Source organism: Melopsittacus undulatus, chromosome 4 (assembly GCF_012275295.1).
Source record: "Melopsittacus undulatus isolate bMelUnd1 chromosome 4, bMelUnd1.mat.Z, whole genome shotgun sequence".
NCBI lineage: Eukaryota > Metazoa > Chordata > Aves > Psittaciformes > Psittaculidae > Melopsittacus > Melopsittacus undulatus.
Window position 1 is genome coordinate 29408241 of NC_047530.1, and position 25260 is coordinate 29433500.

A 25260-nucleotide genomic window follows, 5' to 3' on the forward strand; every position below is an offset into this window, starting at 1 on the left:
TTTATTTCCTTTCTTTTCTTTTCTAATTTTGGCATTGAAGTTTTACATTCTACACTTAATGTCCTTTATTTTTAATTATTAATTCTTTCAATGATGTTTACAACCTTTTCTGTTGAGTGGGATGCAGACACTAGGTAATTTTATAGCTATAATCAAATGGGTTCCAGATTCTCTCTGTGACTATCTTTGATCTTTCTAGTTTCATTTCCTCTCTAAACTGATGAAAAAACGAGTTGCAAATAACTTCATCAGATATTTACAGTTGACAGTGGTAATGAAATCACTATCACTGGCAGAGAGATATGAGTTCATGTAAACTTCTTTCTTGATGGCAGAGTTATTCTAAGCAAATTATGCTTTCTAACTTAAATATACTTTAACTCGCTGATTGCAGCAGACTTCAAGAATTCAATTTTCTCTTACCCAGTCACAAGTCCTGAAACCATAGTTTCCATGGTGTTTTATTTTTCTGAAAGAAAAATGTCTTCTTCTAAGTGAATCCAGGTCCTTCTTTTATTTTACCTTGGTGGGAAGTAATCTTTAGATATTTTTATATAACTGTATTCCTTTGCATAGCACAATGGCTATCTGCTGTTAACTGTGACCACCGAGTTTTATTAGGAAGTATTTCTCTAACAATTCAGTTCTTCTGTCAGAAACAGTTACCTTGTGGTTTGTATCTTTTTCACTCTTCCTGATGAGGGATTGTATTCAATTCTTTTATCATAACCTTTTTGACAACTGTTGGACTTCTCTTTCATGGCAAGCGAAACTTAAGGGAAATTAAAGTTTGCACTTGCTTATGTCTCTGTATCTGTCTCTGAAGACTTTTTGTTCACATTTTTGGTGTTATGGGGTATTAAGCTTCATTTTAAAAATATTCACAGAACTATTCAAGTAACTCTTCTTTTCTGGTATGCCTTTTCTCCTTTCTTCTCCCTTCTTTCCAAATCTTCCTTTCATTTTGAGAATTCTGGACTTCTGTTGCTGCAGAGCTGTGGATGGGCCCCATCTTGGAAAAGCATAGCCAAGGGCTGGGTTTGGTTACAAACTCAGTATATTCAGTTTGATCATGGGTGATTTGTAGTGCTGACTTGAAAGACAAGTCCATTTTAGGGGGTTGACTTTTTAGGAACTTGATGTACCTACAGGGATTTAAAATAAGCATGAAGTTTTGGGGGTATTATATTGCTGTTGTGAAGCAGCTTAAAAATATTTCTACTTTTAGGGTTATTAACAAATAGATCTATCTTTCTCCATTTTTATACATATATGTATCTGTAAAATAATCTGTAGAATACACTAATGCTAATAGCCCATGCTCTTTGTTTGACATAGTTACTTAGAATTCACTTAAACTTCATGGAGGATGGCTGAAATGTGACCATCCATTAGATGCTATGAAGATATTTTGCCCATGATTCTTCAAGAACCCTTTCATTGGCAAAACTGTTGGGAAGATGCATAGTAGGTGTATACTGGGATTCCTTTCTTTATTCTCTGCCTATTATTGATCCGTGTAAGCATGAAATGTACTAGGGGATGGAGATGATTCAGAAGAGGAAAGGAAGGTTGATGCTAAAGGCTGTAGCTTCTTTTGAGAAGCACAGTCATACCAGGAAGGATTTTGACACATGCAGCTTATTTCCTCTGAACACTTTATGGGTTACTGTTACAGTAGTGGTGTATACTGAAGCCATACTCTCTTTACGTGATCAAGCTGCATGATTAGTTTTCACCAGTTTCTGCTTTTCCACATGTTGATCCCATATGGTCTGTCTTTTCTGGCAGCTTTCTTTTCATCCCAATTAATGTGTACACAGCTTCACACACTTCAATTCCATTGTAATTTTAAGTAGTGCCTGGAACTTCTAAAGAAATTGGCTTCATTCTTCACTACTTTTATAGTGTGGTTCTGTGAAGCAGTCCAGAGAATCATTAATATTTTATAGTATCTGTGAACCTCAAAAGTATTTCTGAACCAATGTCATTGGCATGTATAAATGAGCTTACATGGAGTCTGCTTGTACAGCATGGCGAAATGCTGCCTTCTCTGCAGTGAGCTCTAAGATGGTCAACAAATGGGAGATACACCTCAGTATAATCCTTACCAGATGTCTGCTGGAAATACAGTACAGCAGAGAAAAAACAGCCTAGGAGGTTCTTGGAGGGTGTAGAAGGTAACTTCTTGATACAGCTGGTGATGAAACCAACTAGGGAAGATGCCCTGCTGGACCTGTTGTTTGTGAACAAAGAAGGACTTGTGAGTGATGTAATGGTTGGAGGCCAACTTGGCCATAGAGGTATTGAAATGATAGTTTCCAGTTCTCAGAGAAATGAAGTTTGGGATCAGCAGAGCTGCTGCCTAGGACTTCCAGAGGGCAGACTTTGGCCTCTTTAGAAGACTGGTTGACAGAGTCCCCTGGGAGGCAGTCCTGAAGGGCAAAGGAGTCCAGGAGGGATGGGCAATCTTTAAGGAAGTTAAAGGTGCAGGAGTAGGCAGTTCCCATGTGTTGAAAGATAAAAGATCAGGGAAGGCCACCAGCCTGGCTGAACAGAGAGCTTTGGTTGGAGCTCGGGGCTGGGGGGGGGGGGGGGGGGGGGGGGGGGGGAAGAATTTATTGCCTTTGGAAGAAATTCCAGAGGACAGGGTGTTGTCAAGTTTTGCAAGGAGAAAATAAGACCCAAAACTCCACTAGAGCTTAATCTGGCTACTGCCATAAAAGACAATAACAATGTTTCCATAAATATATTATCAACAAAAGAAAGCAAAGGAGAATCTCCATCTCTTATTGTATGGGAGGAAACAGAGATAAAGGGGGAGGAAAAGACCAAGGTACTTAGTGCCTTGTTTGCCTCAGTTTTTAGTAGTTAGACAAATTGTTCTTGCAGTCCCCAGCCCCCTGAGCTGAAAAACAGGGATGAGGAGCAGAATGAAGCCCTCATAGTCCAGGGGCATGTTGTCAGCCACCTGCTACACCACTGAAACACATACAAGTCTATGGGAATGGATGGGATCCCCACAAGTGTCTAAGGGAGCTGGCAGAAATGCTCACCAAGCCACTTCCCATCATTTATCAGCATCCTGGCTAACAATAGACTTACTGCAGAAGTACTTCTTTTAGGTAAGAATATTCTGGTAACTTGCAGTGCAGAGTTCTGTAAAAGAGTCTCCACTGCTAGTGATTGTTTTGCTCTCTTGTATTTGCATCAAAAGCCTGAGACATGAGCAAAAATCTTACTGCTAGCACTTACCAGCATCACTACTACAGAAACTGATCTTCTGAGAAACTGATCTTCTGAGGCTGCACTGAGAAATTGTGTTCATTTGTTCTGTTACCCATGTTACTAATCATCCCAATTCAGCATCTTTTCTCAGAGACATTTTCAGAATTTCATCTGATTTGGTAATCTGAAATCTCTGACATTCTTCAGATAGGAAAATGCTTAAGAATTTATCTTTTGGATTCTAAAGACATCCCAGAGTTTCAGTCCCATTGCTTTAGAAATCCATTTAAAAATACTTGGTTTTGTTTTTGTTGGGGTTTTTTTTCTCCCTTTTGAGAGCCCAAAGAGAACTTGACTCTTTCTGAGATCTTTGTTGCATACCCTTCTGATTCTCACATCAGAAAGGTTAATAAATAAGTTTTCTCTGACTCCTCTAACTGAACTGATTTCCAGGCTAAGAAGATATTGTAGATTTTGTTGGCCCTCCTGTAAATCAAGTAATTTTGCTATCAAGATGTCCTGTCTTCTGTCTTACAACAGGAAGGCTTTCTTACTTCCTTACCTGCTTCCCCTTTCTGAAACTGGATGATTTCTGAAGAGGCTGAATCTTTACTTCTTCACCAGTCCTACAGTGTAAGAATCCTCTTGTTTAGTGATGTTTAAATTTGGTATTGACATCCCTAATTAAGAAATCATTTGGCAGTACTGTGCTTTCTTCTCCTTCTCTGTAAACTGACTTGTGTCCAGAAGTTGAAGACAAGGCTTTATGGTTGCTGTTACTTCTGCTAGCAGAGTGGCTGTAATTTAGACCCTTACTGTGGATGATCCTTACATCATTTAAAGATACAATCCATCTTAAAACTCAATTTTGTTTTATTTATTTCTTTTTAAGAGCTGTATTTTCCTAAGTCATTTCAGTGTTAAAAGCTCATTTTGTCATTATGTTTGCTCAAAATTGGGTACAGTATCAGTAGAAACAAACCCTGGGGTATGTGCATATTGAACTTGTTTTTGTCCTTCCACACTGGCAGGACAGGATTTAGGAAACAATCTGCATCTATTTTAGGAATTATACAAGAAGTTGTGTATTTCAAGATACAGATTTTCCCATGAGGTAGCTGAATCTAAGGATGTCATGCAGTAACTTTAAACAAAGTTTAGGAATGTCAGGCAGTGATCAACTTATCAGAGACCTATAACAATTAAGATTTTAGGGCTGCCACTGCCTCATATAATTTCAGCCTTGCAGTCTCTCTTAGCTTAAAAATTTTTTGGTGTGTTTTCAGTGGTGACACTCTTAAGTCCTCCTCCTATGTGTCATGCTTCCTGAAGTAACCACATTGAGAGTATGCATATAGAGACATCTAGTTAAACAATGTGCTTTTCTGGCAAAGAAATGATAACGGTGTCCTGGGCTGCATTAGACAAAATATCAGCAGCTGAGAAAGTGGGTCCTGTTCAGAGCTCTCTGGTACAAGAGATTTGTACTAGAAAGAGTCCAGCAAAGGGCCGGTAAGAATTTGAAGGTACTGAAGCATATGAGGAAAGGCTGAGAGAGCTGTGACTATTCCATCTGGAGAAAGGAAGGCTCAGGGGGATTTCATCAATGTTTATAAATGCCTGAAGTGAGGGTGCAAAAAAGAGGGTGCCAGCCTCTTTTCAGTGGTGTCCAGTGACAGGACCAGAGGTAATGGGCACAAACTGAAATGCAAAAGGCTTGCTCTGAAGATCAGGAAACACTTTTTTTATTGTCAGGGTGCCTGAACACTGGCACAGCTGCCCAGGGAGGTAGTGGAGTGTCTTTTCTTGGGAGATGCTCAGAAAGTTTCCAACCTCATCCATTCTGTGATTGTATGACAGAAAGTTGCTGTCAGTTGTATTTCACCACTCATTTTACCCACAAATCAAGTGCACTTCCTTTCTCCCTCTCTCCCCCAAAAATTTCAACACCCAGAGCCAAACCCTTCCTCTTTATATAAGACTGCAGGATCTACTCATATAAGAGATAGGTATTGAAATGTCGTTCTCCTCTTGGCTTCCAAGATTTTGAACTTGTACTAGCTTTGGTGGCTTGTAGTTCTTGTGTTGAAATAGACATTGAGGTCCCTATCAATAATCTTGTCACTGTTCATCATTTTGAAGGGAGCATTATGCCCACATCCCTAAACTCCCCATTTGCCTAAGCTAGATAGTCCTGGTGTATTTTGTAGATCTTCATATGAAGCAGATTCTCTATGAGCATTGTACACCATACGTAAGGTGCAAGAAAACCTCAAATGGCCCAAGTGTGTTTTTTCTCTTTGTTTTCTAACAATTTGTAACGTTAGAAATGGGTTTGGGTCTTTTGACTGCTTTTAGGAATCAAGATCTCTAACCAGTTGTAGTTATGAGATTTCATTTAAATAGTAACAGTAACCTTAGTATGTATGAAATGAGGTTTGTTTTTCTTTTGTGGATTAAGTTATGTAATTTATCTTCTCTTTTTTTTTTTCATTTAAGTTGAAGGTTAAATGCTACCATTAGAATGGTAACTCTTTGATTAACGGTTTTAAGTAATTAGCAAATATTTGTTTTACAGGAGAATATTAAAAAGTGAGCCACCTTATCCACAAGAAATGAGTGCACTGTCAAAGGATATAATTCAGCGTCTTTTGATGAAAGACCCCAAGAAGAGGCTAGGTTGTGGTCCTACTGATGCTGATGAGATCAAACAACATCCCTTTTTCCAGGTAAAACAAACAAAGCTCTCCAGATACCACTTAGTCTGTGTTAGTGCCTTTGAAACCCAAGTCTAAAGAATTTCTATTGGCTTTATTACATAATAGTTTAGGGGTGTGTTAATTGCATGAATAATCTTGGACTGAAATTAGGAAGGATATCCTGTTCATATGTATATGGATTTTATGTGTACTACAAGAAGGATTGATAGTTTTTTTAATGTATTCTGTCTATTTGTAACAGTAACTTGAAGCAGCCAAAAGACATGTTACTTAAACCAGAAGGTCTAATGGAAAACACTTCTATGTTGTGTTGTTTTTTTTCTAAAGGAAAGTTTGCCACTAATGTTGTTACTAAAATTTGCATATTGATAAAGTTTACTACTGGGGATAAACACCTCTTATGTATTTTCCTTTTCCTGATTAATTTTTTTAGTCTTATTTAGTACATTTTAATTCTGTTCAGATTTCAGTTTGTTAATATTTGATAAAATTTGATAAATTAAACCTTTCAAGTCAGTATTTTCAATGTAATTATAACATTCATAAAGGGCAAGATCTGAATTTCTTCTCATTCCTTCTCATTTTCCTTCCTCTTTAAAGAGAGTTTGACAAAGTAGAGTTAAACTTTCTTTATTCACCGATTGTTTTGGAAGATACATTTTTTCCTTATACAAAACTTTAATCTTGACTTCATTTCAGTTCCACTCCTATACAATAATAGGGCCACTTTCTCATAACTACTGTATCTATGCTTATGTTCTACTTCCAACCATGCCTTTAAGTAAGAATCTGAAAGCATTTTGTTCTCAGGGCTCTGGAAGCTAAGACTGGTAATTAAGTATAGAAATCCGCAATGAAAAACTGAAGATACTGCATGCATGCACCAGGGCTTACAAAAATGGGTTGTTTCTCAATAAATATAAGGGCTGTTTTTGTTTATCTCCACCTTTTAAATTTGTGTTGATTTTTGTTTGCTTGTTTGTTTGTTTTGGGATTCTGTCTATTTGCAAATGATTATGGTACTTCTTGCCTTTATCTAAGCAAATTAGTAGGGCAGAATTTGAATGCTTTTCACCTGCCTATGGATGATAGCAAATGTATTTATGGCTGTTTCTGGACAAGTCTCTCTTTCTAGAATTTGTTTCTTTTAAATTTTCGCTTGATTCAAACTTATTTTCCTTTGTTTGGTTTAGAATATGAATTGGGATGATTTAGCTGCCAAAAAAGTACCAGCTCCATTTAAACCAGTAATCAGAGATGAGCTGGATGTCAGTAATTTTGCAGAAGAGTTTACAGAAATGGATCCAACATATTCTCCTGCAGCAACTCCTCAGACTTCAGAAAGAATATTTCAGGTATTTTAAGAACTCACATTAATTAAAAACAAAACAAAAAACAAAAAACCCAATAATTTATTGAATAATTGCATGTGTATAGCTAGTTTGTTTTGTTTCTTTTGCCTGCCTTCTAAGTTAATTCCCAGTGACTATGTAATTTACAATGCTAGTTCTCAGGGCTTCATTCAACAATTGCAAAATGAGAAAGGTGGAAGCAGTCCTACTGCAAACATAAAATTGCATGTCCTTTGCTCCCAGCTGAGTGTCCTACCTGTTGGACTAAAGTCAGGCTGTCCTTTATTGAGTATTCATACCTTAAGAATCTTGTCAGCTTGACTCCATCAGCCTGGCGTACCAGCTTCAACAGCAATGTAGTTTGCCTGTGTGCACAATATTCTATAGTTGGGGTATTGCTTTGGGAAGTAGGAGCTAACTGCAGAGCTGAAAGATGGTTTTCTGGGTGCTGTAGGAGTGCTTCAGTTACTAGATTACTATATCCCTTCTTGGACTGCACAGTCTGGATGTCAAATAGGCAGAAACAGCTTATATGCAGCCAACTCAGTACCAAAGCTGCACAGGTGGAAAGTAGTCTGGATTGCTTTTTCTCCTCCACGTCCTTGTACTTTGTTGTTTTTATTGTCTGGGTTTGAGCTGCTTAATGCTGCTTAGTGTACAAGAATATAACACCATATCTTGGAATTCGCTAGATTTGTACTAATTTTGACTGTACTGTGCAATGTATGCATGTCATAATATGTTCTGATTCATCCTGCAGTGGTAGTCATAGCTGTTCTTGTGATAGAATACCCAAACTGAGCACATCCATTAATATGAAGCTTATTTTGTTTTGCCATTTAAAATGGTTTGATGCTTACATCACAACATAACTATTTCGTGCTTTAAACTAAAGGTGTTCTAGGAAGTTAGCTACTTTGCAGTATGATTCTTTATCATATTGCAATACAGTTGAAGCTGAGCCATATTTTTAGCATAATTTACCAGAATTTTTGTATTATTATTGTTTTATGTTATTACTGTGGAGAATCATATAACTAATCTCAGAAAGATACTTGTTCGCATTGAACACAGTGATACCTTCCACCCATCAAAGACATAGTTACAGTTTCTGTATCACTATGAAAATTCCAATTTATTTGAAAAAAAAATCTTCATCATATGCAGCATCATAGTTTGTGTGCAACAGTTTCAAGCCATGTCCTTTTCTGGTGTTTTAATTTCATAGGGCTATTCTTTCGTTGCACCATCTATTTTGTTTAAACGCAATGCAGCTACAGTAGATCCTCTTCAGTTTTATGCTGGGGATGAGCGGCCTGGAACTACAACTATTGCCAGAAGTGCTATGATGAAGGTAATAATAATATCAAGAGCTGAGTTGATTTGATTATCTTGGAACTACATATAAATTTCCAAGCAGCAATCTCAGGTTAGACTACAGATTACAAAATAGTCATTAAATCTGTTCTCTGTAATGGCTCCTCAGATGATTGCAGCATGTAATTTGCATGTGGTACTATTAAGATGTAGTTTAATCTGAAAAATGAGATGATTATCTAGCTTTCCAGAAGACTGAAGTATAGTAGTAATAGTAATTTGACTTCTGATAGTTCTTACTCAGCCAAACATTTTAGATATCTTTAAAGCTACTTTAATTATATCAGAATTCCTTCTATGCTGTATTTACCCATAAGCGTGGATAGATGTGCGGAGTGTTATATGAGCACATGCTATTGTGATGTCTTCAAAGAAGCACATATTTTTGTGGATAAATGTATGTACAGCCATCTTTGAGCCTGTTTGTCTGAATATTTTGTATCATTAGCTATTTTAGTAGTAATGATTTATTTAGTGATTAAGTTTAATGTAACATAAGATTTACTCTGTTAGAATAAATTTTATGCATTTTATGAAATAGAAGTTAAGATTATATTTTATCAAAAAGAGAGCTTTTTTACAATTTTAAATGTAGATTAAAAATTCTCGCAAAACTTTACTCTTTGTTTTTGACTGTGTATACTGAAAGTATTCTGCAGAACTAAATACAGACAGTTTCCTAACAGGACTCTCCATTTTATCATCATTATGAACTGGATCTGAAAGAAAAACCATTGGGAGAAGGAAGTTTTTCCATTTGTCGAAAATGCTTACACAAGAAAACTACCCAAGAGTATGCAGTAAAAATAATTAGCAAAAGGTATAAATATTCTATAACACAATAAAAATATTTTCTTTGTTATTGTCACCCATGGATTAGAAAAATAACTTTTATATTACTTCATTTTTGTAGAGTTTACAGAAACTTTTATTAACCTTATGGCCTTTAAAAGATTCTGAAAGTCTTTTGAAACAAAATGTTATTCTTGTTGGGAGGACACAAGGAGAAACCTAAAGAGTACTTTTCTGGTTCCTTGTTGTATTCTACCCTAATTTCCCCTAATTTTGCTTCTAACCAGAGTAAGGTATAAGGGCCTCCTATAACTAGACCTAAGAGAGCAGAATGTAGGCTTATGCTAGCTTCCTCTCCTAAGCAGCCCAATTGATTGCCTAGGACATTGCTTTAAAGAAGGATCTGTAGTGTAGGATACCCCAGATCAAGTTATGTGTGTGTAAAATGGGATTAGACTATGGAGTTGTGAGTTGTAAGTTGTGTCTTGTTTCCAGGGTGTCCAGATGACATCACCACAGTGGAAGAAGCTGACTTACTTTGTACATGGGGACCATCTGGTCTTCTTCCAAAATAGATACTTCAAGCAGTTTCTGTCCACAGAAAAATAAAGATAAGGGATTATTTGAGGAGTGGGTGGATTTTTTAGCTTCATTTTGCTGTGTTCGTTAGTAAATATGTCCCAGTGTGTTGCAGAATGCTGGTAGGGAAGAGAAAGTGTAGATGTTCTGCCGTCAGAATGATAGTTCATGGTGATCTCTTCTTCAGCATAGAGGCTGTACCTCTGTTTTTCCAGATGCTAGAAGTAACTGTCCACCAGCCTTAAGTGTTTCATCATACGTGTTTTGGATAGGATAAGTCAAAGAATAGAACACCTAACTATAGTTGTCTGAGTCAGTTTTCTGAGGTGTGCTGTGATTAAGGGATGCCTACTCAAAATGATTAGTGAAGCCTTACAGAGTTTCAAATGACTAGACTAGCCATGGGATTCAGTAACTTAAACATAGGCATCTACATCGTGCCATTTTAGCATCTGTTGGTGTCCTTCCTCACTGTCCTCCAGTTCCCATCTGTCTTGTGATTACTGCCTTTATGTAGATGTCTTCATGGCCGATGTCTTCCAGGCTCTCCTATGCTTAGGCCACTGAATCCTACTCTAGGTGTGTATTTTGCAGTGAAGTAGTTCACCCTGTAAGATTAATTATGTAGAATTTCACTCATTATAATGAGACATTAGACACATAGTATGGAGTCAACATGGCATTGGGTATTTCACTCTGGAAATCCTTGCCTTGAGTCTACATTCAAGTTTTCTCTGTGGTGCATACAGACCTGCAGAACAGTATTCCCATCTCATTTAAGCTAATGCATTTTTTTGCTTCTGGGTAACAGTGAGTGAAGTAGTATAGACTTTTGCCATAGAACTTTTAGGAATTATATTGCCAAATGATATAGTTTTTTCTGCTCTTTCTTCTTCATCTTGGTGGACCAGCCTACATGAAGGTAAAGAAGTGGTCCATATAGAATAGAATTTTTTTAAGGAGTTTTGTTTGTGTTTTTTTGTTTGTTTGGGTGTTTTGGTTTTTTTTTTTAGGATTGTAGGCTGTGAGCAGACTCAGAGCATGTTTGTGCAGTATTTAGAGGGAGCAGTAAACCCACACTCTGAATGGCTGGACACAAACCAGCTTCAGTAAGAAGCTTTTAAACAGTAAATAATATTGCTCTGAGGATCACTCTAGTAACTCTTGCTAAAAGGAAAAGTATAATAGGTTTCTGGTAACTTCTTTGCCTCCAAGTCAGTCAGTCTTTCACTCCTGCCCATCAAAGGTGCCGTAAAAGTGAATCCTATACCTAGGCAAATCTTTTCATGATAGTTGAAGTGAAAGCTTGGATCAAGAGTTCCGCTATGGTGCTACTTTGTTAGTAGTGCTGGACCTGGCTCCCTCCAACAATTTGAGGTGTATCTATGTGTCTGAAGGCTAATGAAACAGTAAAGTTGCTTGAGTTATTGTTTTAGAGATTCTAAGTTGTTTTTAATGATATTTTCTGTTCAAAATCTGACATGGTTAACTATATATAGAGGGGTAATTCTCAGAAAAGTCCATGCAGAAAGGTTGGTGTTCGTGATACTGAACATTTTTCATCTGTTTCCTAGGCCCACCTTCTCCTTATAGTAGCTTAGGGGGAGAAGATTATTTGAATCAGGATTTTTAATTTCTTGGGGAATGGAGGGATATGGGGAATGCAACCAAAAAATAAGAACATGTTTGTAGAGAGAGATTTTATCTTCATTAGTCCAGGAGGCCATTCTCTAAGTCAGTACTTGATTAGCCTTTCTTGAGGAAAATTTTGAAAAAAAAACCCATTAAAAAAACAGACATTATTTGCCCCAAATAAATCACCATATTTAGTGGGAATCAAAATGTTCTATTCTGTCCCCATTCACATAGGTTTTATAATGTCCACCATGTTAACTTTTTGGCTATAGCTTTCAGTTTTGAAAGAGAATTTGTGAGATGATTTTTGTTACTCAGCTAGTCTCTTATCTCTTTCATATTGCTACAATGGCCTGTTTAGGGGTTCATTTGTGTAACACAGCTCATATGTAGCTAATGTTACTCTTTCTATTAGGATTTTATCATTTCCATACAGCATTGAAAGTACTTGCCTCCTGTAAGAATGGAAAAGGTTTAGTCCAATAATTTGAGTGTTCAAGATAAAGCTGAACTAATAAATACTTGTAGGAACAGAGGTGAAGTCAAATTGCCCTAGACTCAGGGAAAGGTTTGTTTTAAATGGAAACTATTCTATAATAACATTTCAGCTTTTGCTGCAACAAGTTGCAGTTGCATCAAAAACATTGTTTATTTGGGTGTGGTTTTTAATGTCCTAACTTGCAGGGCTGTGTGGAGAGTTTTGCTGAGCTTACGTCGAATATGCTTTTAATTGTGTTTAAGTGGTTGTAATATTAAGAAAATTTGGATTGCAAGTAATTAAGAAAGAGGAGTAATACTTTGCTCAGTGAAATTTGCCCAGTAAAACTGGTACAAAATGACTGCTCAATTTTTCCAGAATGGAAGCCAACACCCAGAGAGAAATAACAGCTCTGAAACTCTGCGAAGGACACCCGAATGTAGTGAAGTTACATGAAGTTTTTCAGGACCAGGTATTTTGAAGAAACTGTAATCAGCATTAGCCAAATACTTTACCATGTCTTTTCCCAAGAACTTTTAGGAGTTAAGCATACTGTTACAGTGGAGACAACTTTTTTTCCTAGGGCTTTTGTCTAGTCAGTATTGAAGATGAAGCAGAAGTTCTACATTCTATATTCTGAAGTTACTCTACCAAATCAATAAAGTGTTTGGAAGAATTAGAGTCTTGGATTCTATTTCTGTCCTTGATCTACTTTGTTAATCGTCATACAATATATTCATGGTCTAGTTTCCATACCTGTGAATAGGTAATCACCTTCCCTCATGGATGTCCTGAATCTGAAAATAGTATTTGTAAAAATAATTTTTTGTAAAATAATTTGGAAATTTTACATGTGAAGATTATAGACCTACTGCATTTTTTTTTTCCTTGCATATTAGTAAATTAATAGAGATAACCTTGTAGCTTGCTAACTTATCAAATGTGAAAGTAGTGCCACTATTTGAAAACATACTGAGATTAGTTTAGGGTTTTTTTGAAGTCCTTAGTTGTCTTTTTTCTTAGTACAATGCAAGCTCCAGAGCATCTACTAAGCTATAATTTGATTTAACTTAGAGGTTGGTGCTGGTTTGAGTTAGGGGTTTGGACCAGTTCTCCTGCAGAGGTACTTTCCAACCTAAACTATGTGATTCTAGTCTAGATTTTGTTATGGGCTGTTTTGCCTCCCCACATATCCTAGTCTATCCCAGTATGCTATTTATGCAAGGACCAGCAGGGTGCTCTTGTGGAGCATGAGAAGATGAAAAATGTGTACATTAATCTTTAATGATAAGGAAGCAGTTTTTTACATTTATGTACAATATGAAGCATGTGTAGAAGAGGACAGTTTTTTTCAGTTTTCCTTGAGTAGAATTACTTTACTCAGGAATTTATAAAAAAATATGTTCTTCAGATTGCTCTGCAACTGAATAGGCTACTCTCAACCAGCCTATCGTATTTTTAGTTGCTCTTGGTAGTTCCCAGATGGTATCTTCCAGATTAATCATGCACAATATTCTGAAGACTGAAACGGCTCTAAATTTTCTAGTTTGACATTTCTGTGGTTTGTTTTTAAAAAAAGAAAAAAAAGTTTAAATTTTTAACCTGCTCCGATATCAGTCTGGTCTAATTCTACATTAGTAATCCAGCCACAGAGCTGCAGTCTCTTCTGGTGAGCCACAAGAAGTTTTCTAGCAGAGAAAAGTCTTTTTATCCTTCCTGACTTTCCTGTTGGCTATTCCCAAAACATAAAGAAAATTTGCAGGAGAGGATATCTTACAAGCATTACTAGCAACGTGACTAGGAGGCACTCTGTTCTGTTGCCACTTTCTGTCTGCGTAGCTCTGCTTGTGTTCTCTGATACCTAAATACTGTGCACCTTCTGTTCCTGACTATTTCTTTTGATTTCATTCTTTGACCTCTTCCCAGAACTTTATTTTCTTTGCTTGCAAGTATTATTTTTGTTACTGTTATTCTGGAGAAGGAAATGTAGAAGCCATCCCATGCCTATATCCATTACCTTTTGAGAATGCTAACTTCACTTTCCTATCCTGAGAAGTCTGCCTTTTGCTTAATGGCAAGACATTTGAATTGCAGTTCATCATGTGTTAATGTTGCCATATAATCAAGGAAGTTGCTGCTTATTTATTGTCTTGAAAAGAGCAACCATCTAAACAATCATTACTTTTTTAATTAAAAAAAAATTAATGTTTGGGAAGATGTATGTTGTGATTCTCATAGTAGAGTAGCTTTGGCTACTTCTCTGTAGGGGATGAAATCAGAAGAAATTCTAGATAATCTTTGAATTCACAGTAAAGTTTCATGGTACTTTTAAAGCATTTGGTAACATTTAAAGTCTAATTCTTTATGCATATTGATAGAAATTTATCCCTACATCAGAACAGGTTTAAACAGCAAAATTTTTTGGTTTTTTTTTCTAGCTTTGTTATCCAAAAGAAAGGCATTTTGTCTCCCTTATTCAAACTTACCCTTTTACATGGTGGCATTGCATTTTTGTAAATAAGTGTGGGTGGACATGGGAAAGACATCAACATTATTCAGTCTCGGTGAGATTGAGGGGGAAAATGTCATCTGAGATTCAATTTGGTGCCGCTTACTGGCCTTATGAATTACTATGAACAGCAGTTTTACTTCTTTAAACTTGAAGAACCTATCAGAATAGCATTTAGCTCCTGAATGAATGTTTGTTTGTAATGTTAAATTTCTAACACACCTTTTTTTTCTTCATTGTTTCAGCTTCACACATTTCTGGTAATGGAATTGCTGAAGGGAGGAGAATTGCTTGAGCGTATTCAGAAAAAGAAACATTTCAGTGAGACTGAAGCAAGTCATATTATGCGCAGACTTGTTTCAGCAGTGAGCCATATGCATGATGTAGGAGTAGTCCATAGAGATCTGAAACCCGAGGTATAGTGACTTGCATATATACATATATATATATTCAGACACTACGTTATTAAATATCTGGAATGTGATGTTAATTTTGTTCCTGCAGTTTTGATTAGTTTTTTCTACTTCTGTATTTTTAATAAAATGAAAAATGTCTACAGAATTTGCTGTTCATAGGTAAAAGGAACTGTTAGGAGTTAATTTTTCACTTTAAGCAATACCATAACTTTTTCAGAGACATTCTTTGCCTATTTGGGGACAATTTTTACTAGTGGTAAATATGTATTTATTTTATGAAACAAATTGCAAGCAGAGTTATGTTGCTTGGGTACTTTGTCTGTACATTTCCCCCTTTTCTTTGACCTTAATACCCTCAGTAGGGCTCCTTTTGGAGGTAGCTGCAACACCCTTGTACTGTCTTCTGTCTCAGTCAAATGCAAAATGAACCACAAACTAACACAGCCAACTAATCAAAAAGTGTGATTTGAATTTAGTTGAGTTTAGTGGTTTCCCAAAAGATACAATCATTTAATATGTATTTTTCAATAGTTTCTTGTTCTGGTATTTTTCTTGTGCAGCAACAGCTTGCCATCCAGGCAATTCATTCTTCCTGCAGCCCATGTTTGCTCCTTTTCCTGTGACAACAATAGGCTTGGATATGTGTTAATTATCTTTAGCCCACAGATAGTATAGTTTGATGTTAGTTCATCCAGTAAGGATGTTGTACTGGTGATTACAGTCATCATACCTCAGGAAATAGCTGCTGCTTTTGTATTTGGAGTTTAAAATGATCCACCATTCTTACCAATGTTTTATGCTTTTGTAACATACCTTCTGGTGTATTACAAACTTACTTCCTTTATCGTAATCCCAGCTCAACAGGTGAAGAAGCCTGCTAGGTATTGGTATTATAACTGTTGTATATATAACTGTTTTCCAGAATTAGTCCAAAATGCATGTTGAAAACATCTCTGTACTGGAGTCTCTACATTAAATAAACAGTTAAAGGAAGAGGGGCTATTGTGACATTCTAATGTGCTAATTAAAAATGTGATTCTTGGAAAACGTTTTTCTGCTGATAGTATTAAGGAAAGAAAACAGCTTTTGAAACTGATTATTTAAAAGACAAAACCCAGAAATCCTTTCTCTTTTCTATTCTCAGCATTCTAGCCTTATTACCATCTTGAATGTAAAGGCCACATTCTGTAAAGCAGAGCTTTATGGTAAATTAGGCAGTCTTCAATTCTACATCATGTTGAAGAACAGAAGTCTGGGAAGTCCAAGTAATGAAGGGTTAGCAAACAGCTTGCAGAATGCATTGCCTCCACAAAGTTGGCTTTAATCAGCTTGTCTCCTTCCTGCCTGTTGTTTTGAAAGCTGCTATTTTAGATTTCCACATGAACTTGGTATGGGATATGCAGGCTTCCCAATGTAGATGTGGTTAGTGCACCTTTCTGTAAAAAAAAAAACAAAAAAACCCCATAAATAAAATATAGGAAATTGTTTCCTTTATAACAATTTCAGTCAGATTTGTTTGCTGTTCAACTTTGACATCTAATGTGATACCGGTAATTCTGTTTTAAAAAATACAACTGGTCAGATGTCACTAAGGATGAGGTGCTCTTTTAATTGCATGAACTAGATGGAAGGCTTTTCTGATCTAAGCAATAGTCATTAGATCATGTATTTGCTCTGCAAAATAGAGGAAAAGGTACTGGATAGAAAGTAGATAATTTGGTGTGGTTTTTGGGTAACACTGTGTTTACCTGATAAACGAAGTAGTCTGAAGATGGCTTAGAACATTTGGAATGTACCTTTCTTTCTGTACATAACCAGTTTCATTTTTGTCTTAAGAAAGAATTGTGTCTTAAGAAAGGTCTTTTTAACTGAATGTCACTGCAATTACTTGTTGGCTTTATAACCAAGAAAAAAAAAGACAATTATATTAATTGCCTGTCCTCACTGTATTAATATTTCTACTGAAATTTGGCTTCCTTCAGATCCATTTTGCACAACATTTTAATACAGAAAACTGACTTTTCTAATAGTGCATTAATGTATAACAGCAGTACAGAATGGAAAAATTCTGCAGTAGCTATTCTGTTTTATCCATAATAAATGCTCTCAGGTTGCAGTCTAGCAATCATTTTTCTTTACCCCTTCTTAATGAGTTCGAAATCAGTAATTCACTTCTTATATTACAAAATTGCATAGGCAACTTTGGTTTGTTGAATTTCTAGTATTCTGACTTTTTCTAGCATTGCATAGGTTAAACAGCAAAGGCAACAAAAAATAATTTGCTCTCTTTCTCTCAGAAATTCAAGGGGGGGAGTAGAAATATTTTATAATTCAACTTGACCTCAGCCAGTTCTCTTAAAACTTAGCTTCGCTCTTTTACCGTTGTCTTTTTATCATGACAAAAATAAATACTCGGGAAAAGAAGAACAGATTGTCTGAAATCTTCTTCCAAACTGACAACAACTTGTCTCTCTTCAAGTCCAAGATGCCACATTCCAGTCTGTAAAGCTGGAATTCTCGGGGACTACTGTATCAAAGTTTCTTTACCTTGGTGTAAGGAGTAGGCCACTAGTTAGAGGTTGGACTGCTATGTGGCCTTCAGTGCTTGAACTTTCCAGTCCACCATCTTTCACTTCCAAATTTTTCTTTTGCGTTATTGTGCCCATAGCAATATGGCTACAGTGTGTTACTACTTGAGGACCAAAGACTATTCAGTTGCAAGACAAGACATGTAACAAGAGTTCCACATGCAAGAAAGCTGTTGTTTGGAACATGCCAGAAGTTTAAGAAAACATACTTTTGGTTGACGAAGAAGGCAATCCTCTTCCTATGTTGATGTCTTTTGCTTTTTCCTTGTCAGTGTTCCCCAAATTATTTTCCTTACTGTTCTCTGCATTAGAAAGGGTGTGGTTAGTAGGGCAAGAGAGGTTCTCCTCCCCCTCTACTCTGCCTTGGTGAGGCCGCGTCTGGAATATTGCATGTGGTTCTGGGCCCCTCAGTTCAAGAAGGACAGGGAATTGCTTGAAAGAGTCCAGCGCAGAGCCACAAAGATGATGAAGGGAGTGGAACACCTCCCTTATGAGGAGAGGCTGAGGGAGCTGGGTCTCTTTAGCTTGGAGAAGAGGAGACTGAGGGGTGACCTCATCAGTGTTTACAAATATGTAAAGGGTGGGTGTCAGGATGATGGAGTTAGGCTTTTTTCAGTGATATCCAGTGATAGGACAAGGGGCAATGGGTGTAAACTGGAGCATAGGAGGTTCCACGTTAACATCAGGAAGAACTTCTTTACTGTAAGAGTGACAGAGCACTGGAACAGGTTGCCCAGGGAGGTTGTGGAGTCTCCTACGTTGGAGATATTCAAGGCTTGCCTGGACAAGTTCCTGTGTGATGTACTCTAGGTTACCCTGCTCTTTCAGGGGGGTTGGACTAGATGATCTTTCGAGGTCCCTTCCAACGCTCAGGATTCTGTGATTCTGTGAATGCCCATTTTCATTAATAATTTCAGACAGAACTAACGTGACTTGCAGATTTTCAGGAGGCAGATAAACACATCACATTTTCTTACAGCTCAGAGTACCGTTATTCCTACTTCTCCATTTTTTCCCCCCAGTGTCTCTCAGTTCCCCTTTTCCCTAGATAGATTTCTGCAGTATTAAATGTGGAGGAAAAACATAACTATTTAAGTATTCTAACAAGTTTTCTGCCTGATGCTGGTATTGATTTTGTCTTTGTTTTACAGAATTTGTTGTTTACGGATGAAACTGATAATTCAGAAATAAAAATAATTGACTTTGGCTTTGCTCGTTTAAAACCACCTGATAATCAGCCTCTTAAGACTCCATGTTTTACTCTTCATTATGCTGCCCCAGAGCTCTTGAATCACAATGGTTATGATGAGTCCTGTGATCTGTGGAGTTTGGGGGTCATTTTGGTGAGTGATTGAGGTGTTCAATTGTAACTTCATTTTATGTATTTACTTTTTGTTAAAATGCAAAGGACTTGACATAATTTCAGACTTGAATAGAATAGATGATATTTCAAGTGAGGTGAAAATACTGCTGCGCAAATAATAGATTCCAGACACTGATGTTTTCTAGGAATGGAGGTGTTTTTTCCTAAGCAATAAGTTAAATTCAGCATTTCTGGGAATTGAAAAAGTACTTGATACAATTTGGTTCTTAAAAGAGGTGATCTTGTTAGAAGATCTTGCAGGCATCCATATAATCTTCATACAGCTTCATTTCAGAGAAAGACTCAACCTGCATTCTGATTTACAGAAAATTAATTTCATTAGGTTTAAACTGGATAGAAATACCATTGTGTTTTGCAGATATTTTCATGAAACATAAATGTTTTGTTTGGTTTTTTTTTTGTTCTAACAAGGACTCCAAAGACAGCCTTGCATGCTTAAAGTTTTCTGTAGCCTTGAAATATATACTAGTGGAAGTTTTATTGTATAGCAGTGGTGATGCATACAGAAGCTTTCCATGTTTGGTAATAAGACTGTCAACAAATATACTGTGTTTGTTAATACTACTTTTGTTCTTATGACAGTATACAATGCTATCAGGACAGGTACCATTTCAGTCTCAAGACAAAAGTTTAACATGTACCAGTGCATTGGAAATTATGAAGAAAATTAAAAAGGGAGAATTTTCCTTTGAAGGAGAAGCTTGGAAAAATGTTTCTGAGGAGGCTAAAGAGTTAATTCAAGGTATGTATTCACAAATATTTAATGTACTTTATGTTCTTATCTCAAAAGATAAAGGTTAGAAAATTATGCATATCTGTCAGTGTCTAACATGACAGAATAGTATCCACAGCTTAAGCTATGTACTGAGCCCCTGATTGAAGTTATGAATAAAGGTAGACACATCAGAACAGCACTATGGCTTTCTTATACACCTAGCAGAGAGCTTTCTAATGTAGTGAGATGCTGTGTGTGGGATTAAAAGTAGCCAAAGAGTTTCAGAAAAAGTGAAGTCACTCTTTTAAAATGTATTTGAAAGCAGATTTCTTCTTTTATGTTATGGTTGCTTTGTAAAAACACCAAGTTATGAGATGTTTTAAAAGCTGAGCTTTTGCAGAAAATGAATGTATTACTATCACTTTTACTCTGGCTGGTTTTGAGTGCATGTAGCACAACTGCTGTATTTCTGAGCTGCTTCATTCACATTTGCCATGCTTTGATTTCCCTGTAGCTTTTGAGCATCTAATGATATTTTCAGCATGAGCTAGGCACCAGTCCTAATTTAACTAAAATTGAGTTCTGAATTTCTTTAGAAGCAGGCTTGTAAGTAATTTTTTCTGCCAAAAAGGCAGGCATTTCAACATTCAGTCTACCCTCTGGAACTAAATCCTAGAGAGGTTTTAAGAGAAGAAATTATTTGGTAATTCTGAGTTAATGTGAGATATGTGAATTATCCAACAATTAAATAGCAGTTTCTTGTATTTAATGATTCTTCTGGAGAGAATGACAGTATAATGTGGTGTGAGCCTTACCTAGGATAAATATTAGCATACCTAAGATAAATATTGTCATTGTTTACTTACCAAAGCAATACATGAGATTTTCTTTAAAAATAATCCAGTTTTCTAATAAAAAAATAAATATTTCACAATTTAAGAGAATGTAATATTTTTCTATTAGGGCTTCTAACAGTGGATCCAAACAAAAGAATAAAAATGTCCAGCCTGAGATACAACGAATGGCTTCAGGATGGCAGCCAGCTGTCGTCCAACCCTCTAATGACTCCTGATAACTTAGGCTCCTCAGGAGCTGCAGTGCACACATATGTCAAAGCCACTTTTCATGTAAGTTCTGAGAAATCTTTTGTAACGTGCTAACTTTTGTAATGTGTTAATGTAGATGTTTTTGGTACATTTTCTCCTCATTAAAAATATATATTTGTGCTTATAATTCAGTGGTTGCTTATTGCTGTGATTCTTTCTGCAATATCTGACATCTGTGATTAAGTACAGTAATAATATTAATGATGAGGCAAGAATATATTTCTTGAAGAGATTTATATTAGTGGGGTTTTAGGGACAGAGACATGGCTGTTCATGAAGTAGGTATTGTAAATACTCTGTTTCTTAGAGAAATATTTTAAAAGGTCTTCAAACTTAGGAAAAAGAAGAATCTTTCTGCTTAACTAAAGTGACTGACTTTGTCTTTATGCTCACAAAATTGAGGTAAAATTTCTGGGACATACCTTGTTCATGATTTTTAAAATCATGGATACTTTTTTTTAATGGACTTGCTTGTCTACTGTTGTATATTTATAAAAAATGTTTGAACTGAAATTGTATTATACAAACATAATGTTCGTTCTCAAGTTCCCTTTTGCAGAGAGTAAACAGTAATTGAGCAAATTTATGCTGAAATACTTGCAGATGTTTATTACCACGAAGAGAAAAAGGAAGCAATTGTCACTTAGAGAGGTCCTGATAATGCAGCATAATTTGGGCTGAAAGAAAACCAGTTAAGTTTAACAAAGCATAGTTCCTGAAAATGTAGTTATAAATAGGTTTAAGGCTTAATAAAAAACACTTCTAAATTAAAAACAATTAGAAAACAACAATAAAATAATAATGTCAATTAATAATGTTATGTATTGGCACTTGAATACTTTTAAAGGCTAGTAAAGTTATTGTTAAAGTATTCATAGGGATCCTTCAAGAGATTAGTTTATCTTATGACTTACCATAGAACAGTCATAACAAACTACAAGCCATAAAATGTCTTAAACCTCTTGGAAAGCTTAGAATTACCTTTTATTTTTAAACAGGCCTTTAACAAGTACAAAAGGGAAGGATTTTGTCTTCAGAATGTTGACAAGGCACCTCTTGCAAAGAGAAGGAAAATGAAAAAAACAAGTACAAGCACAGAGACACGTAGCAGCTCCAGTGAAAGTTCACATTCTTCTTCCTCTCATTCTCATGGTAAAACTACACCTACAAAGACACTGCAGCCAACAAACCCCACAGACAGCAATAACCCAGAAACCATCTTCCAGTTCTCTGACTGAAAAGCAGAGAATACCATGTCTTGAAGATTTAAGTGGTTATAAATTTGGTAGTTTATTCTAAACCTGTATTGTCTTCTCCCACCCAACCTCCCTGTGGTTTGCAGGCTACATTAATGTGTCTGTTGCTTTAAAAATATATTTCAGTCATTTTCTACCTTTGTATTTCAATACATTTCTTGTTAGCATTAAGTTTGGTATCACTGGATATGGTATAATACTATTATACAACCAACAATGTATTCTCTTAGGGCTAAATTACTATTGTGCAGTGAAGCCCAAGGTCAGGAGCTATGCTGCTCATGGTGCAGCTTGGAGGAAGAGTTTCTCAGTGTCAGTCTTCCTCCTAGTTTCTTCCCCAGTGTTCAAAAAAAAGGAAAGCTCTGTAACATGTATAGAACTCTTGAAACTTCTGCTTTTACCCAGCTTTGTGAAGAATGTAATAGAATTTGATTCTTCATGCATGTAAAGAGTCATTGGTACAATGCACCAAAGCAGTATAGTATTTTAAGGCCTTTTAAATTTGTGGTTACATTCTACCCCATTTATTTGAGTTTTAAGAGAGAAATGAAGTTATGGAACTCTTACGTTCTTTTAAGAAGTAACTCCATATATCTTGTTCTGAACAACTGGGACTATAAGTCTTGAGTTGTTTGGGGTTTAATTTAATTTTTTAGAAACATCTGGGGTAAAAGATGTCTGATGAGGTGAGCTGTCTGGTACTGTGATACAACAATTTTTATTTCTACTTTTTCAAGTTATTAGCTTTTAAAATGTTTTACAGATTCTAAAATGTAATGCTGTAAGCGAAAGTGAGATTTCATACTGAATGCTTTGGGAAATGGTCACATGTTAAAATATCTATTTCAAGAATTAATTATAATTTATATTTTCTTTTTATATTTACACAATATCTTTAAAATACTAAGAATTTTTGTAAAGATGCAAAACTCCAGTCTCAGCCTTTGTTATTATAGGGTCCATACGAAATGTGTAACAAGTTACTGAATTTTGCATTGTGCAAATATGGCAGTTTAATAGTGACTGTAAAATATTAGATTATATGTTTTTTGCACTTTATGACATTGAAAGGAGATGTTTTATAATAAAGTGCACTCAGATCTCTCTTCCTACAAGGTGCTGAGCACTGTTTTACTGGGTTGAATGACTTGAAATTCACCATATTCGGTGGTTGTGGTCATTGTGAAGGAGAATTCTGTACTTTGCAGGAGTGAATCCCTGTATATTACCTACTGTTTTCATTCCTTCCTTTAAAATGCAAAACTCTTTCTATCTTGCTTTTACATTGTACATGACAAATACTAGACCTGGGCACCTTGTGTAGTGTAGATGTTAACAACTTATGCACTGGGAATACTAAAGGGAAATTATATTGAACACTGTGCTTCACAACTTGTTCACTGTGGCATTCTACAGTGAAATATTTCCTACTGTGATAGTATAGTATGTACATAACTGTTTGGAATCATAAATGTGACTTACAGAAACATCAGCATAAACTTTTAAATTGGTATATTTTATAAATTTATGGAGAGCTCTTTTATTGCTTGTATTCTCAATGATTAGGGGTAACTTAAGTGTTAATGTTGACTCCAGTTTTGCATATGCTTACATGTGTAAGTTTACACTGAAGTCAGAGAGACTCCTTGAGTAAAGTTTAATCATACGCCTAAATTTGTGTGATGGAAGACTAATTGACTAGAGGATTTTGTTAACAGCTTGCTCTGTCTTAAAGTAACCTTAATCCAAACCCTATGCAAAAAAATGGTTATAGGAATTGTTTATATCAATGGGTTTATTTATAAAATTATATCAGATATCAGTATTGACAAGTACAATACATCCATGTTTACAGGGATTGTGTGTATCAAAACAAGGCTTTGAAGCCCAATGTGTTTGTTCTGTGTTTCTTTAATATTAATAATGGCATTCTGAGGTTTTGGAATTGCTCATGTGAAATAGTTTACTACTTTCTTGATGTGAATGTCAACAGTAATTGCAGCATTAATTTCGGGTTGATGTGAATATTGAGATTTGCACTGTTTATGTAGAAGTAGTATATTTAAAGATCAGTATATGTGCTAATAACCCAACCAGTTTTAAGTGGCTGATGTTAAAATATTGAAATAATTGTCAATGTAATATATTCAGGTTTGCTTTCTGAATGCTCTTTGTTAATAATCTCAATAGTGAACATGGCTCATTTGTAAAAGAATACTTTTCCTCTCCCTAATAAACTTGCTGTAAATACAACAAACAATCCACCATTAATACTTGCTATGCAGACAGTACAAATGAATTGGGAGATTGTAGAACAGGTTGCTTGTGAAGTTAGCACTTGAGGAGTTCATGGAATTTGTTGTCTTCAGGATGAGGAAAACAAAATAAAAGGGCATTTTTTGGTTTGATTTCATTTAACCATAAGAAACTTTTGGATACCAGGTGGATTTAGAATATTATAAGAATTCAACACTTGTATCAAGGACAACTTTTATAGATGAGTATTTCTGTGTCTTCTTTGTGCTCTAACAGTAGTTATTAAATAAGAATTTAGAAACAGGGTAATTGTTTTTGGCAGGGGTATGTACATTTAGGTGTCAGCTTCCATTTGCTTTGAACCAGTTACCTGGGGTAGCGGAAATGTTTATCACCTCCACCTTTCTGCTGCCTCCAGGTAACAGCTCTGGAGCTGTGTTTGACATTAAGCTGCCTGAAATTTTAGATTAACATCTTCACGTAAGCAACTGGATTAAGAAGTTTCCTTTTACATTGATAAAACTGAGTTGTAAACTAGGCAGCTCAAAAGCAGATTCACTTTTTGTTCAGATGAAGTCTTTCTGCAGGAGATTCATGGTGCAACAATGTTGTCTCAGCTTACTCTGTTGTCCAGCCTGGCTCTCTAGGTCATACAAAGACCATGGGCTAATTTTTTCATACACTTACCACTATTTCAAATCTGAGGTGCACAAGCCAATCTTCCTTAGTACTATACTTTGTGTTGTGTCAGTAAGAGGTGTAAGACTGTATATTAGATTTATATACTCACATTAAGCCTCTTTCACACTGCTGCTATGCATCAGTCAACTTTACAGTCTAGTACTGGTATCTCTCTACTGTGAGAAATG

General features: G+C 36.0%; 1 protein-coding gene across 2 annotated transcripts in view; it reads left to right on the forward strand.

Annotated features, from left to right (window-relative positions):
* RPS6KA5 (ribosomal protein S6 kinase A5) overlaps window positions 1–24392 on the forward strand; it is a 79764-nt gene extending 55372 nt beyond the window's left edge. Inside the window, exons 8-17 of one of the 2 annotated variants that reach the window (XM_034062046.1) lie at window positions 5807–5957; window positions 7142–7303; window positions 8529–8654; window positions 9364–9497; window positions 12540–12633; window positions 14916–15086; window positions 18826–19017; window positions 19641–19800; window positions 20737–20900; window positions 21878–24392. In XM_034062046.1, the coding sequence (XP_033917937.1) occupies window positions 5807–5957; window positions 7142–7303; window positions 8529–8654; window positions 9364–9497; window positions 12540–12633; window positions 14916–15086; window positions 18826–19017; window positions 19641–19800; window positions 20737–20900; window positions 21878–22117 (1594 nt within the window). In that variant the 3' untranslated portion in view covers window positions 22118–24392. The remainder of the gene's footprint in view (window positions 1–5806; window positions 5958–7141; window positions 7304–8528; window positions 8655–9363; window positions 9498–12539; window positions 12634–14915; window positions 15087–18825; window positions 19018–19640; window positions 19801–20736; window positions 20901–21877) is intronic. The other variant, XM_031049375.2, reaches the window with a different exon arrangement.
* Window positions 24393–25260: the final 868 nt, after the last annotated feature.